General features: G+C 48.1%; 1 protein-coding gene across 6 annotated transcripts in view; it reads left to right on the plus strand.

Annotated features, from left to right (window-relative positions):
- usp2a (ubiquitin specific peptidase 2a) overlaps positions 1-15,334 on the plus strand; it is a 36,647-nt gene that overhangs the window by 8,600 nt on the left and 12,713 nt on the right. For 2 of the 6 annotated variants that reach the window (XM_076035969.1, XM_076035972.1), the window contains exons 1-2: positions 1,548-1,716; positions 1,951-2,878. In XM_076035969.1, the coding sequence (XP_075892084.1) occupies positions 2,054-2,878 (825 nt within the window). In that variant the 5' untranslated portion in view covers positions 1,548-1,716; positions 1,951-2,053. Of the gene's footprint in view, positions 1-1,547; positions 1,717-1,950; positions 2,879-8,947; positions 9,507-15,334 lie in introns of those variants that run through there. The other 4 variants (XM_076035970.1, XM_076035971.1, XM_076035974.1 and 1 more) reach the window with 3 other exon arrangements.

Genomic DNA, 15,334 nt, shown 5'->3' on the forward strand with positions numbered 1-15,334 from the left:
GTATTACACATTAAAAAAAAAAAAAAAAAAATCAGCTGTGCCAGATTATAGTCCGGCACAAAGTCAAGGCAGCATCTTGGTGCTTAACAGTTCCTCCCTGAAAGGCCACAGCCAACTGGCCCGTCTCCGTGTGTTTTGGGCAGCAGTGTACCTTGGCCTGTCTCCAGCACGCTGCCTGTCTGCCTCCTCTAGATCCATATGCTGAATTATTGATAGACCTTTGGTCACAGAGAGAAAGAGAGAGAGAGAGAGAGAGAAAGATATAGAGAGAGAAAGAGTGGGGGGTGTGGAGGGCTGGGTAAAGGCTATAGAGACCCAGAAGTAGTGGAAATTATACCAAGGAGACGTAGTTGCACTTTGAGACGGCAGAGTGCTGACAGTAGTAAGAGAGGATTGGAGGCGGGTACAGCGAGAGAGAGAGAGAGCGAGAGGAAGAGCTTTTAAAGAAATAGGAGTCGCTCTCACTGAACTCAACCAGGATCAGCATCAACCAGATACCTTGATACTGCCGCGAGCAAAAAGTGTCTCGTCAGTCAAAGGAACATGATGTGCTCCTTCATCCTGGCATCCAGGGAAGCAGCATTGCAGGTCTGATAAATAAAATATTGTGTCATGTCTTCAAAATGGCGGCACAAAGTGTGTGTGCGTGTACGTTTTCTGGGGTGCATGTAGCAGTGGCTCGTATTAGCTACTGGTTTTGAATTTAGCAGGAATATCAAAAAGTTCATTCATTCATTCATTCATTCATTCATTCATTCATTCATTCATTCATCTTCTATACCCGCTTATTCCTATTCAGGGTCACGGGGGTCTGCTGGAGCCTCTCCCAGCTGTCTTAGGGCGAAGGCAGGGTGACACCCTGGACAAGTCGCCAGTTCATCGCAGGGCCACATAGAAACAGACAACCATTGACACTCACATGCACACCTACGGACAATTTAGAGTGTTCAATTGACCTCACATGCATGTTTTTGGAGTGTGGGAGGAAGCCGGAGAACCCGGAGAGAACCCACGCAGACACAGGGAGAACATGCAAACTCCACACAGAAAGGTCCGGGCCCCGGAATCAAACCCACAACCTTCTTGCTGTGAAGCGCTAACCACTGCGCCACCAAGTCTGGTTGGAAAAATCCAAAACATTTCAAAGCATCTACCTGCTGTTGTGTCATTTAATTTGTGCTTTTTCTAAGAGGCTTGACATCAGCCAGAGTAAAGGGTTTGACAGTATGGCCGCTGTTAGATGCAATTCTTCCTTTGGCCTCCATTTCCGCAGCAAAGGTTGTGGTGGCCGAGACCACCTCCCATCCTCGGCTCACCACGAAGGAGACACACTTTCAGCATGAGGCACCCAACACAGGGCAAAGACTCAGACAAACCCCTCAGCTCAGGGACACCAGCTTTTGAGTCTAGTCAAGGGGCGGGGCTTGGGCCTCCAATTTGAGAGACAACGTTTTTGGCTTTAAAGTTTCGAAACTTGAAAGCCGAGCCTTTAAACCCGACATGTATCCTTTAAATAACAGGGATATGAGTGTCGGCGCGGGCCGTGGGACCGCGCTTTTGGTAAATGGACCCCTTTGCCTGATGCTAACAGGGACAGATTCCAGCCCGCCGCCCCCACCACCGCTGCAGCTCCGTGTGCAGGATAAATGGTGGTTAAGTCGAGGGATGGATAGATCGGATGGACATTGTCAGAGAACTACGACGAGTCTGGACCAGGTAGGGCAAACTTTGCCGTGGGAGCGAATCCTCCAGGTGGCGGTGACAATAGTTTGGCACTGGTGAAAAGCTCACAGCGAAAGATCATCGTCTGACAGAAATGAAACGTGATGTCTTGCATGTCGCGCCTTTAGAACCAGAAGGAGCGCTCGCCGAAACGAGGATAACAGCTGCCGGTATCGATTTGATTGTCGCTGATGTACTAATACCGCCGTTTGTTTTCTGTGGCTGCAGTCGATGCAGTCTTTCAGAGGCTCGCCCTCCCTGTGGCTGAGAAAGCAGCAGCAGCAGCAGGAGCAGCAGCGGCAGCAGCAGCAGCAGCAGCAGCAGCGGCAGCATGTCCCGCGTCTCCTCCACCGGCAAGCGCTACACCGGCTCCTCCTACACCAGCCACTACGGCTCCTACAGCTCCTCCCTGACCCCGGGCCTTAGCTCCTACACGGAGCGCGAAAGGCTCTCCACCTACAGGTCGCCCGCCTCCTCGTCCGCTACCTCCTCCTCCGTCTCCTCCTCGGGTTACTCCTCCAGCTACCTGGCCGGCTCGGCCGCCCGCAGCCGCAACTACAGCACCTCGTCGGACCCGTCGGAGCGCGACCGGGGCCGCACCGTCCCTCGCACCGACATCCTGGGCAGCAGCGGCGTCGGCCGTCGCAGCGAGAGCTTGAGCCGGACGCCCGTCAAGAGCTCCCTGGGGTCGGGGCTGAGCGGCGGGGCGGCGTACGCCGGAGGCTACAGCTCCTTCTCCTCATCCTCAGCCCACTCCAGCTACCTCTCCTCCTCGTCGGGGACCTCCTCCAAAGTCTCGCTCGCCCGGCGGAAGTCCGTCTCCCAGAGCGACCTGAGCCGGGACTTGGCCTCGTTCAGCCTCAACGACGCCTCCACCTCGTCCTCCTCCTCCAGCTCCTCTCCCTCCAGCAGTGCCCTGCGGAGCTACCGCAGTCGAACCAGCGATGTGGCCAACGCCTACAGTCCCAGCTCCCGTGCAGGGTACTCGGGCCTGTCGCGGAGCTCTACTCAGGAGGCCATCTCTCGGAGTTCCAACCTGGAGGACTTTGGCGGCGGCAGCAGCAGCAGCAGCACCTTCAGCAGCCGGGCGTACAGCTTCACGACGCGAGAATCGAGCATTTCCAGCTCGCCGGACTCCCCCTCCAGGGACTCGACGGTAAGGCAATTAATGCAGGACTGCGGTGTTGGGTGGCTGAGTCAGGGCAATGGACGTCCTCACTGCAGTGATGCTCATATGTTAAAGGTTAAGCGTGTAATAGTTGGAGATTTCGAGAGGAAACAGCGACATCAAGTGGCTAGATTTTAGATTGCAGCGCTCACCCTACCTCTCCCAAGCTTGCCAGCGAACTATGGTGGCCTTTGCACCTCGTTGGTTTATTTGAGGAAGCGAGCTGTCACCCTCATTATGAATTGTATTGTCAGACAGCTAGATTGCCCACCCCAGCATTGAGACCCTTGCTGTATGTATATTCTAATATAGAAATACAAAACTGTTCTATGGGTAGGAAAACCAAATTACTTTTTATTGTACTGCAATTATCTACTTTTTAAAAAAAATGTATTTACAGGCAGTATATTAAGCTACCAATATAAAAACTGTAAATCAGCCCAAATATTACAGACTGGACCTTTAGGTTTCTCCCACATGGCCAAGTCCCTTGCTGCTGTCTCTGTTCTGATGTTGCTCTTTTTTACCAAATGGGGGCACTGTTGCTTAAGTTGGTTCTGCTCCGTGATGGCCAGTGGCTGGGGGATAGTTTGACTAAACGAACTCTCACTTTCACACTACAGCATCTCAAGTCACACCTATGTTGAAAGATGTGCAGTAGTCTTTTTACACATATTTCTGACTTTGATGATAGGTCTGGATTTTTTTCTTGGTGGAAACAAAAGACACTCAAAAGAAGAAATTTAATGTAACCCTAATCCTGACCCTAGGACAGGTGGAACAAGCTGATATAGGTTCATTATTAATATTTAACATTTGTGAAGATTTTCTCTAATTCATAGGAATGGTGACAGGCCAACAGTTATAAGGTCACTCTAAAACATTTAATTCTCAATTGAACACTCTAAATTGTCCATAGGTGTGCATGTAAGTGTGAATGGTTGTCTGTGTCTATGTGGCCCTGCGAGGAACTGGCGACTTGTCCAGGGTGTCACCCTGCCTTCGCCCTAAGACAGCTGGGATAGGCTCCAGCAGACCCCCGTGACCCTGAATAGGAATAAGCGGGTATAGAAGATGAATGAATGAATGAATAATAATGATAATAATAATAATAATAATAATAATAATAATAATAATAATAATAATAATAATAATAATGTAGACATTTGTGGTATCTACTTATTGCCACCTCAAAGGAAACATTTCTGGCTGTGCCACAGACTGCAGGTCAGTTTATCACTCTCATACCCTTACCATGTCTCTTGGTACCCGAGCTGTGGGTCTGAAAAATACACAGAATACTTTAGAAGGAAACCCTTCATATGCAAATCCGAGGTAATTATTCCACTGTACCTAAGTAGCTCCATGGCCAAGTGATAAATGAGCTCTCAGCATGGACGCATGAACATTACAAAGGCCACTATTGGCCCTCCCTGCCCTTCTACAAAAAAAAAAAAAGGAACCGTGCAGCCACGTTGAGCTGGGTCTTCAGGCCACGAGTCCCATCTTTACGGTCAGCGCTAATGAGCGCGAGCCTCCTCTGCAAGTCACCGAGAACAATTGACCCACTTCACGTCGGGATTAGTCGCAATAAGCACTTACACAAGTGGAGTGGAGTGCGGAGAGTGGAGGAGGGGGGGAGGGGAGTGGGCGGCAGGAAGTAGGAGGAGCAGAGGAGAGAATTAAGGAGACTGGTGATAAATCTTTTCTTGGAATAGTGCTCTCTAGGACAGAGCAAGTGTCTGTTTGTCTCTTACAAAGGTTTATGGGGGTATATGGTACATATACATACTGTATATCTTTATTTATTTTATTGTATTTTTTATATATTTCTATTGTTATATATTTGCTGAACACAAAAATGTATTGGGCACAGGCATACATACATACATACATATGTACACATATATATGTATATATATATGTACACATATGTATATGTATATATATATATATATATATATGTATGTATCTACATACATATATATATATATGTATATACATGTGTATGTATGTATACACCTTGATGTACTTAAATCCCCACTGATATATCAGATTTTTTCCAAAAAATACACATCAAAGAAAAATGGGCTATCATCATACGTTTGCCGTTAGACCACCGGGTGACAGGAAAGACTTTCATCAGGACATTTTTATTGTTAAAATTACATAAAGGCAAGCGTTGCCTTGTAAAGTCGCTCAGGTTTATTACCTGTTTATAATCAAAACAATATTTAACTGTGTCGATGCCGGCCGCCTTTAAGCTACGTGGTATGTTCACTTGCGTACTTTTCTCATGAGTCAGCCGTCTGCATCACTACTCTCCATCCTGCCACGTGCACTCATTGCAGCACGCTGGACTCTCCGGGGGTTCGCTCCATGGCTGTAAATGATCTCTGATCCCTTTTCCCAGCGGTTTAGGCAAGCTCCAACTGGACCCCTGTTCATCTGAACTGCCAAGTAGTCAACACATATCCACTGCGCAAGGACTGCCAAATAATGGGCTTCAACCTGACGCTACCATCCACGCCGTTTGTAGCGTTAATTAACCCCAGGCCTCTGCTATTCCAGACACATTTAATGACCCAGTTCCCACATGGCCAGGTGTCTGCACTGATAAACATTTTAGACCACGGTCCCCCAGAAATCAGCCCAGACGAGGCCTCAACTTTGTTTTTGTTTTAATAATGATAAAGTTTACTATCATAACAATTGATAATGAAAGGGAAACCATAACAATTTTGTTTTAAAGGGATCACTGTGGCAACAATAGCAAATATTAGGGTGTTTGTTGTCTGTGCAAATAGTTAAGACTTTTCAATGGAAAACGATATGGTGGCTTTGATCTTTAATTCAATGATGTGCAAGGCGTGACAGTAGTCCTGATATGCTGCGCAGTGGCATTACATAGAGATGTAAAGTATGCAAAGAGCCCAGTCTGAAGCTATATTTATCAACAGCCATAGCGTCAATCAAGAGAAGTGTCAAAGACAGAAGTGAAAGCAAAGCAGAGACAGCCTCCATTTTTTCTTGATGCGTCACTAATTATTGACACATTGTAGAATTTGACAGAGTTCCCTTATATTAGGTTTGCGGGTTTGGATAAAATATTATGTGCAAACATTTTAAAACTCAAAGCCGTGTATTGAAATTTCACTTTAACCCAATAAGCAACAGCGAGCATGCATTACTTTTTTTTTTTTTTAATCGTTTAAATTGGTTATTGATCAAGTGGTTAATATTTTTTGCTTCGTTTTTTTCTTCTTTCTTCAGAAGAAAAAAAAAAACTGTCACAGTCTCTTTAAACAGAACACACAACACAAGATTACCTTTCTGATGTGCATTAAACACCCATTTTTCAGAATTGATCTGACTAACTTAATCATCCCTCCTTACACCGTCACAGTCCAGGTTGATGACAACAAATCAAATCATCTAAAACATTTGTAATGATCAGCGGCGCTCTCGTGCTGACAAATGTATTTATCAGGAGTGAAACCACTTATTTTATGAGACAAGGAAACATTTGAGAAGAAAAAGTGTAACTCACCCATGATGGCGAATCAGCATAACGTGTGCAGCAGCCGGAGCAATATAAATCTGATCTCTGACGTGGCACATTGAATTTGGAGCCAGCTCTCGACAGACTAGTTGTTTGTCTGCTAAACAGGCCGACATCCGACCAAGCTCGCTGTCCCCACTTTGGCACACACATGGTTGAACAGATTAAAATAAAAATAAAAAAGTTCACAAGAAATGAAGAACAAGCAAAATAGTATAGCTGCATCTGTGACTTCATAAGTGACTCAGTTTACTTGAGCGAAAAGCAGTAGGAAGACGTATAAACTTATTTAATCCTACCCTATCATAACACTGTCTCACATACATACTCACACACACACACACATACATAAATATACACACACATACTATATATACATACATCATTGTATTTCTTCTTCTTTTTTTATGAATTTCCGGATCGCGATCGTTGCCACCTGTGGTTGTGTTGACTGATTTAACTTTGCTCGCTTAATTTCACAGCCGAGAACTTTTAAGCAGTAATTAGACAGCATTGTTTATTTTCATGTAAAAGCCTGACTCTCGCTGTAACTCCCCTTCCCTTTTCTTGCTTCTGAGTGCTCCTTCGTGGCGGGGATGAAGTAATGTCAGCACAAACTATTTGTTCTGCCGAGACGCAGGATGGCCTGTACCTAGTTGGAATGTAGCGTGGGGGGCTTAGGCATGCCATGCATGACAACAGTAATCATTCCCAAAAGGAACCTGTTGTATTTAGGTTAAATTTGAACATTTGAATGGAATGATTGTGAGATTAATGTGCCAAATTTATCTTATAAAAATAGGAGAGCTATCCCCAGGCAATTGTACTCTGGTTTCTCCTACATATAAGCACTCACATTGCTTTTTGCCCTATTTTAGTACTGGGCTGCATTGCTCTGTGCATTAGGTTTACAAGATGAACTCCAAATGTATACTGCCGTGTTTCACATTGTGGCTCTCTGCCTCGGATGTACCCATTGAGACATGCACACACCCAAGCTAAGACCTATGCTGGAATGTGCTCCTTGCGCTATTTGTTGTGTACACATGCTTTTAGCCCGGGTCATGAGATTGCTGCTGCTGGAACATGGTGCACTTCTTCCACTCACCCTTCCGAATCATTAATCTGAGCTCACCCTCACTCGCTGGAAACCTGCTGTGCAACTCAAACCCCGGCATTCTAGAAACTCATGTTGCATCATCAAGGCCTGAAAGGGAATATTTTAAGGTGAAGGGACGCGCGGCAGGTAGCGCAGCCAGCTAACTGTCGCAAGGTTTGCGCTTGTTTGCTATTTTGGAAAACAGAAAATCCCAGTTCATGTTTAATTGAGAACTTTCAATAGTGTCAAGAGTGCTTTTGTTTGATAGCCACACGGACGGCCGGCTGCACTCAACGCCCCTGCATCTAACATTATTAAAAAGTTCATGTTTGCCTCTTTATAAAATGGCAATTGAAGTTATATTTGCTGCCGCCGTTTGAAATAGGACTAATGTGTCTGGCAAAAGGCTGATTTCTCATTGCCATGGATTTAAAAATAAATAAATAAATGATGCCACCTTCTAAGATTTTGAAACTGGATGGTCTAGCAATCAACAGCGTTGTTTTTTTGGAAAGAAAGACGAGCTTGTGCTCGCACCCAGGGGGAAACGTTGTCAACATGTTTTTTTCACAGGGTGTTTTTGTGGTAGTCGTTGCATTCTCATTTGCGGTCCAACTCAACAGTCGCACCGTAACGAAATCTTTCTTTTTAAATCTGTGGCTTTCATTATTATTTTTCAATTTCATTCTTTGACTTTTCGGAGCGTGTCAGTTCAAGTGGCGAGGCCGTCAGCAGCTTCACAGTTAACCTCCAGTACTGTACCTTCCTCCTCCTCCTTGTTATATACATAATATATATATATGAACTGTGGCACGATCCCTTAATGGTTTGACGTCACTGCATGCTGTGTTAATTCAGAATCCCGGCCTAAACACTGGATGCCATGTGACGCATTTCATGTCGTCGCTGCACTTAAAACTCCCCGACCATTTTGACAGATTGATCCTAATTACCACTTAAAAAGAAACCTGTTGTTTGTCGCTGCGATGGTGACTCATCGGAAGCTCGTTAGGAGGAGATCCGTTTCGGGACTGCGGGAATGAACTTTTCAGCTCGGCGGCGTCACGCTGGGGCCGCCGAACGTTAATCCCTATCATTGCGCGCGCACACCCCCTCGCAACGCAACATTAAATTCTATGGTGACACATAAAGCCTCCGCCGCCCCCCACCGCACCGTGCAATCTACCGTGGTCATTATGAAGATGAGCAGTCTCCTTGGACCACAAAGCGCCGGCCCTTCAGATTGGCGGCGTGCGGCGAGCGCGGCGGTCTCTGACGTAGGCGGCGCGGGGCCGGAGGCGGTCGGTTGTGACGTTTGTTGTGGGCCGACTTTCTCCAGCGAGCCGGAGCGGGGGCGGGGCCTCCAGGTCCTGACAGCGCCGCGGCTCCGACGCCCCACACACGTTCACTCACATATATATACGTATTACCATTGACGGAGCCGCTCTAGTAACGTGAGTCGCTCCCACCTGCGTGGAACGCTCCAGCGTCCCGAGCTCCTTCATTATTTAGCGGCTTCGATCAGCTCCGCGCGGAGGGGATTAAAGGGGGGGGAGAGAAAAAAAAGAAAGCCACAGGTCCGCTTCGCATCGGCGTGATTTTTTCTGAATGAGTGACATCAGACGGAGGGGACTGAACGACTCTCGCTCGGCTTCCCGGCGATAGAAGCAAGAGACCCGTCCATCCGAACCAGCCGAGGGTAGCCCGCCCGGAGCCTGACCACCAGACCGCCAGACCGCGAGACCCCACGAACGAGTCGCGTCGCTCCCGTCGGCTCCAACCGCTCTCCAGTCGACAGCATGCCGAGCATGCGACAGTCGTACACGGTGACCGTGCCCGAGGAGCCGCCGGCCGCAGCCTTCCCGTTCCTCAAGCAGGAGATGCGCCGGAAGGGCAGCATGTCCGGCTCGGTGCTGGTGTCCACCTTCGTGGGTCTCCTCATTAATCAGACCAAGGTAAGAGATGAATAAGCAGCGACCGCAACATCACCTGCGCGCGATGCGCGATGTTATTCGTGCGTCGATGAGAACGTCCCGCTAAAGTGCCACATCGGTAACTATAGGGCTCGTTCCGTGTTTATGGCGCATTAATGACTTGGCGCACGCAGAGATTGTCTTGTCAGTTACGCAGTGGTGAACTGAACGTGGCTTTTCCGTCACCTTATAAAAAACATCGTTGGTGGTCACGAGCGAAAGACTTCTTCATGAAAAGCTGCCAAAATACGATTTCCCGGGGATTTGAAACGTCCCTTTAGGCTCGTGAATGCGAGCGAGAACGCAGAGCGAGGTTCATTCATCATTCATATAATTTATTACAAGAGGAGTCGCGGCGCCCCCCCTCCCCCTCACACACACACACACACACACACACACACACACACACACACACACACACACACACACACACACACACACACATTTGGAGTCGAGGGACACAGATGGTTATTTCACTGGCAACGTGATGTAGGCTGTCAAAGATGATGTCAGTTTAGCGTCGAAGTGAGTCATTTGCAGCGGTAAGCCGCTTCTATAAGCCGCTGTGCCAGGATGTGCGGGCCCCGCATGCACTAGCAGGTCACCGGTTATATAACCGCTGTTTAATCCGCCTCGTAGCTACTCCACAGCTGCTCCTAATGTGTCCGTCCCTGCGTAGCATAATGGGAATAAAAGGAAGACACGGAAGGCACTCTGGCAGCAGGCTTTCTCTTTTTACGCGGAAACGTCTGGTTCTTTGCTTCTGGCTGTTTGATTTTTTTTTTTTTTTTTTTTCATTCAACCTCAGCCACGTACAGTACGCTTTAATGTAGGGCTAAGTGCCGGGAGGATGACAGCACAACTGGTTAAGCCTTTATCAGGCAGCGCACAAAGGATTCATGGAAGTATCACCCGCTGTGTGCAGGATCAGTTTGGACTTTTGATTTTTCCAGCCTCTAGTTTCAGTTTAGAAGCTAAGATTTTAGGCAACGTTTGCTAATATTCTGGATCAATTTTTATTTAGTTTTTGCCATTGAGAGAAAACACTGTAAAAAAAATAAAATAAAATAAAATAAAATCTTTTGTTGGTGAGTATGAACCCTCGGTCGCTAAACAGATATCCCCATCGTATCACCACATAATTGTCATTGCAGCCGCCTGATATTAGCGCGCAGCGACGGCACTAGAGGTCAGTCGGCGGGGCGCCTTCAGACCTGTGCTGTCCTACTGCTGAAGGGCAGTGAGGCTGTGTTGTTGACTGCTCTCCACTCCTCCCATGGAAAGATGGAGCCGGGAGTCTCTCCTATTGAGCCTCCCTGTGTGAGAACAGGGACAGAGAGAGAGAGAGAGAGAGAGAGAGAGAGAGAGCACAGACACACACCTGAATATCTGCTGTTGTCTCGCGCGCGTGCCTCTGTGCGTGGCGTTTCCAAGCTGCGGCGCGGAGAGCGCAGCCGGGTGCCCGCCAGCTCCCGTTATGTAATGAGAAATCACATTAAAATACACTTTGGCGCCGGCCGGCCAGGGGACGGCGGGCTTGGCTCGCTCTCTTGTTTTGGCGCCGCCGTCCACCTGCTCCCCCCTCGTCCTGTCCTTGTCCCTTTTGTTCCTGCTCATTTGTCCGGCGTCCAGCCCCCCCCCTCCCACCTCCCCCACCACCACCACCACCACCACCGCCACCTCCTCCCCTCGCAGCAACAAGCAAACGGGAAGGTGCGCCGTCTTTCTTCGGGCGCGCGTTCGCGGACGCGCTGGTGCAGTTATGTGGAACGGTTCACGTGTTTCCCCCCCCCCCCCGCCCCCCCGCGGCGGGCTCACGGCGCACCGCCGGCAACAGCTGCAGGGTTAAAGGTCCGTCCGCCAGCCCCTTCGCCGCTGTTTGGTAGCGCACTCATTAGACGGCTGGCAGGAAGTCAAACCAACAGCGGCAGTTAATTCATAGATTAATTGCAACGGAAAAACGATTGATGTAAGAAAAAAGATCCCTCGCTGGAAACTTGGAATCGGCGTTTGCGAAACCGTTTTTTACCAATCCCAAATCAAAACAATAAGCAAGTGTGTGATGTTTTCTCCCCTTAGTGCTTCATGAACAGCATCCTGCAGTGTCTCACTGTGTGTGTGTGTGTGTGTGTGTGATATCATGCAACCTGCTGTTTTGGAGCACCACACTCACAGTATCACCTCGTTTCTACCGCAAAGAGAAACGCAGAAATGCAAATAGTGAACGGAGTTCAGCCCTTTAACTGCTCGACTGTACGTCTGCCAAACTGTGTGTGTGTGTGTGTGAGAGAGAGAGATTCCGACGTCTTCGCACCTTACGTCGCGTCAGTGTTTGGCAATTTCTTTTCTTCTACCTGTCCAAACAATTGCTGCGGTCCCACAGTAAATCAAGCTCTAACGTAAAGCCCAGGCGTGGGCGCCACGTAAACACAAGCACGTCTGCGAGTCGGCGGTTAGCGCTCCTGCGAACGGTGGTGGGGGCGGGTGGGGGGGGGGTAGGGTTATTTATTTTTTCTCCCTCTCTCTCTGAAGCCGAAGCATTCCAGCGGAGATGACAGAAAGTGAGCAGAGCTCGTTACGTAAGAGCCGCTCCTCCGCGCTCGCGTGGTCTATCTATACGATTCCGAACGCTGTCCCGACCCCCCCCCCTCCCCCCACACACACCACCATCCCATCCCATCCCATCCCTCCCTGCCTGCGGTCGGCAGCAGAAGGATGTCGCCGCAGTACTCCAGCCAGATGCAACGCAAAAGCCCAGGAGCCGGTGCGTTCATCCCCCTGTTTCTCAGAGAGAGACGCCATTCTTCTGAGTAATGCAATCTCGCTGTTTACTCGTCCACCCGCCGGTTTGCGGCGGAGAGGTGAGCCGCGGGCGCCGCGTCACCCAACACTAACTCCACAAGCCCTGTCCACTGAAGTCATCTACAGTGTCTCATTCCAAGGAGCGGGGGGGGGGCTTGTTTGTCTCCCTTCTCCTTTCTAGTGCCAACGCGCTGTGCGGTGTGAGCAGTGTTCTATTCTATCTATTACTAGGTAATCCACTACTGTAGTTTAAGTAATTTTTAAATAACGGAGTAATGTAACGGGATTACTGTGGCAAAACTGGTAATTATATCACAATTACTTTTATAAAGTAACGATTCCACTGCTTTTCCGAAACATTTTGCGAGATAAAAACGTCTTATTATCCCCAAAATGTATGAAATTTAGAAAAACAACCAAAAACAACCATGTCGCAGATTGATGATGCAGCCGTGCATGCAACGGCATTGATGTGCGACGACGCACCAAAACGAGCATGGCGGCGACGAAAGAAAAAGAAAAAACAGCGACATTATTTTGAGTTCATCTCGTCTAAATCAAAGAATATTGTGGTTCACTGTACGTGAACTTCGAAAATATCCACGTCGAACCTCATAAATTGTTGGAAGCCATGTTTACAAGTAAGTCAGCAGTACTCTGCACAGTATAGATCTTTTAACTACTGTGCTTCTAATTATTTTAACAATGCGGGCTGTGCAAAAGGCACCAGTGCTGTACATGAGTTTGTTCTGTGAAATGTGCAGAGGACATTCATTCATGTTAAGAGGACAGAGGCAATATTTGGAGTTGCAAAATTTGCACTTTAATAAAGTTGAAACCAAAGCACTGAGCAACTGTTGCTTTATCTTTTTGTCAACTAAAGTGATTAATAATTGATTACTTGTGAAACACAGTAGTGAAAGAAGGAGTAATCAGTAATCAGTAGTTGGAGTACTCTTATGGAGTAATCCCAACAACACTGGGTGCGAGTGAAGTGCCACCTCTGGCCTCATGGGAAAATAAAAAGTGAGGAGGCAGCCGTGGGAGAACGGAGAAGAGATTGTTTATGACAGGCTACCAAAATAGCGGGACAGGTCGGAACAGGCTGTCCCGGTTCCCTCTCGGCCCCACACACACACACACACACACGCACGCACACACACTGGCACGGCAGCCGACCGTGGGTCGCATCTGCTCTGCCAGGTGGACCCGGCTACACCGCGGCCGCGGTGTGATGTTCACTCTCACAGCCCCAAGCAGCGCAGCAAGCAGCAGGGGAATAGGATCATGACACTTGTTTATTGGCTTTGGTGGTGCAATAGAGCGCGAGAGGCAGTTCTCCAGTCTGTGAATCATCCCGGTTGACGGAGGAGCCGGGATGACGAGTTGACCTCTGCTGCGTTTGAGCAGGAAGGTGAACTGGCGACGCATCTCTGGAAGTCCTGTACAGAGTTGAGATTCTGTTGGAGTCGGTCAACGTTGGAGGATTTACAGCGCGTGAGGTCATCGGGGTCAGACTGATCATTTCACCTGTGCTGCGTGTGTGGCTCCAGATTATCAGATTCCCAAACTGCTAATTATGGCGTAGAATAAGATCCCCCTTTGGAATCATTTGTGCCCTGGGCTTGTTACATTTTTTGTTGGCTTTCTTTCTTTCTTCTTTTTTTTTTTTTATACTAGGTACACATTACCAGGTGCGGTAAGGAGTTGGGTCCAGTGTGTAAAATTTTGCTTGATTTATGATTTTTATATGGGTAAAAGCTTAACATACTGCCTATAAATACATGAATAAAAGTATATACTTACTATTATCAGAATATACATAGATAAAGGGTCACGCTTCTCGTTAGCTGCCATCTTGCACCACCATTTTTTAAAGAGGCCCTGCTGACATCGCCCTTAATACGAAACACTCCTTAAAAAATGTACACACTGGACCTTTAGGTCTTTCAAAGGCACGTCAATGTTTATTTAGACGCAGCTTCTGCAGTACAGTGTGTGGAATGCACCATCAAACCATCTCCAGGCGATCTGCCTCCCGCCACTTTGATTTTCCCTCACCTGCGCTGCTCTTCGTGAGCGCGCGAGACGTTTTCATCACTCGGGAAATAAAAAATAAGAGGCTGCGGTCACAGAGAGACACTCACCTCCGCCACTGTCATTTATTAAAAAGCCATTTTCTCCAACACATTCCCCCATTCACTTGGCCAGCAGCAGTCCCCGCGTCTGTAAATTAACCGAGGATGCTGGACGGATTCCCCCCCCCTCAACCCCCCCTCCCGGGCTGGACGCACGGCAACGGGACATTTCCTCTGACGGAAGCGAAGGATGCGCTGCGGCGAAGCGGGACGCTTCTGAACGCGTCCTCTCTATTCGCGCCGCTCTTCGGCTTCAAAGGAGTGGGGGGGGCGTGGGGGGGGGGGGGCGCTGTGTTCAAAAGTAGTTCCCTTATTGCCGGAGCGGCTTCTAACATTTATGAATAGAGCATTTACTCCCGAGTTCTCCCCCGCGGGCTGCCTCCTTTGTGCGCTGTACAAATCAGTCAGCTCACATGCGGCGACTGGGGACGTGAGCAGGGGACGGTCGTTCCCTCTTGTAGCTGTCGGAAGAATTCATTCCCACTCTTTGCTACTTCTATCCCATTAATCTCACCCTCTTTTGAAAAAAGTTTCAACACTTCGACGCTCGAGTCTTTTTCTCTGTTTTTTTTAATGCGGGAACAGCTGCGGCTATATATGTGTCATTATGTAGGGTAGCGCTTAATTTATTATTAATGTTTCCTATTATGTTAAAAGACCCGCAGGGCTGCATGGAATTTGGATTAGCGATCCATAATAGGGGATGCAACGCGAATAGGAAAGTGAAGTTTTTTTCCCCCCCTGTGATTTGCGATATATTTGGAAATAGTGTATTTCTTTGTATCACGGGCCAAAGAAGTAACATTTACAGGGATCTACTAGCATAAAAACTCACAAACAAATAAGTAACTAAGTAGCCAAGGAGATGGA

The sequence above is a fragment of the Nelusetta ayraudi genome, unplaced genomic scaffold (genome assembly GCF_046127955.1).
Source record: "Nelusetta ayraudi isolate G7.1 ecotype Tasmania unplaced genomic scaffold, CSIRO-AGI_Nayr_v1 ptg000048l, whole genome shotgun sequence".
NCBI lineage: Eukaryota > Metazoa > Chordata > Actinopteri > Tetraodontiformes > Monacanthidae > Nelusetta > Nelusetta ayraudi.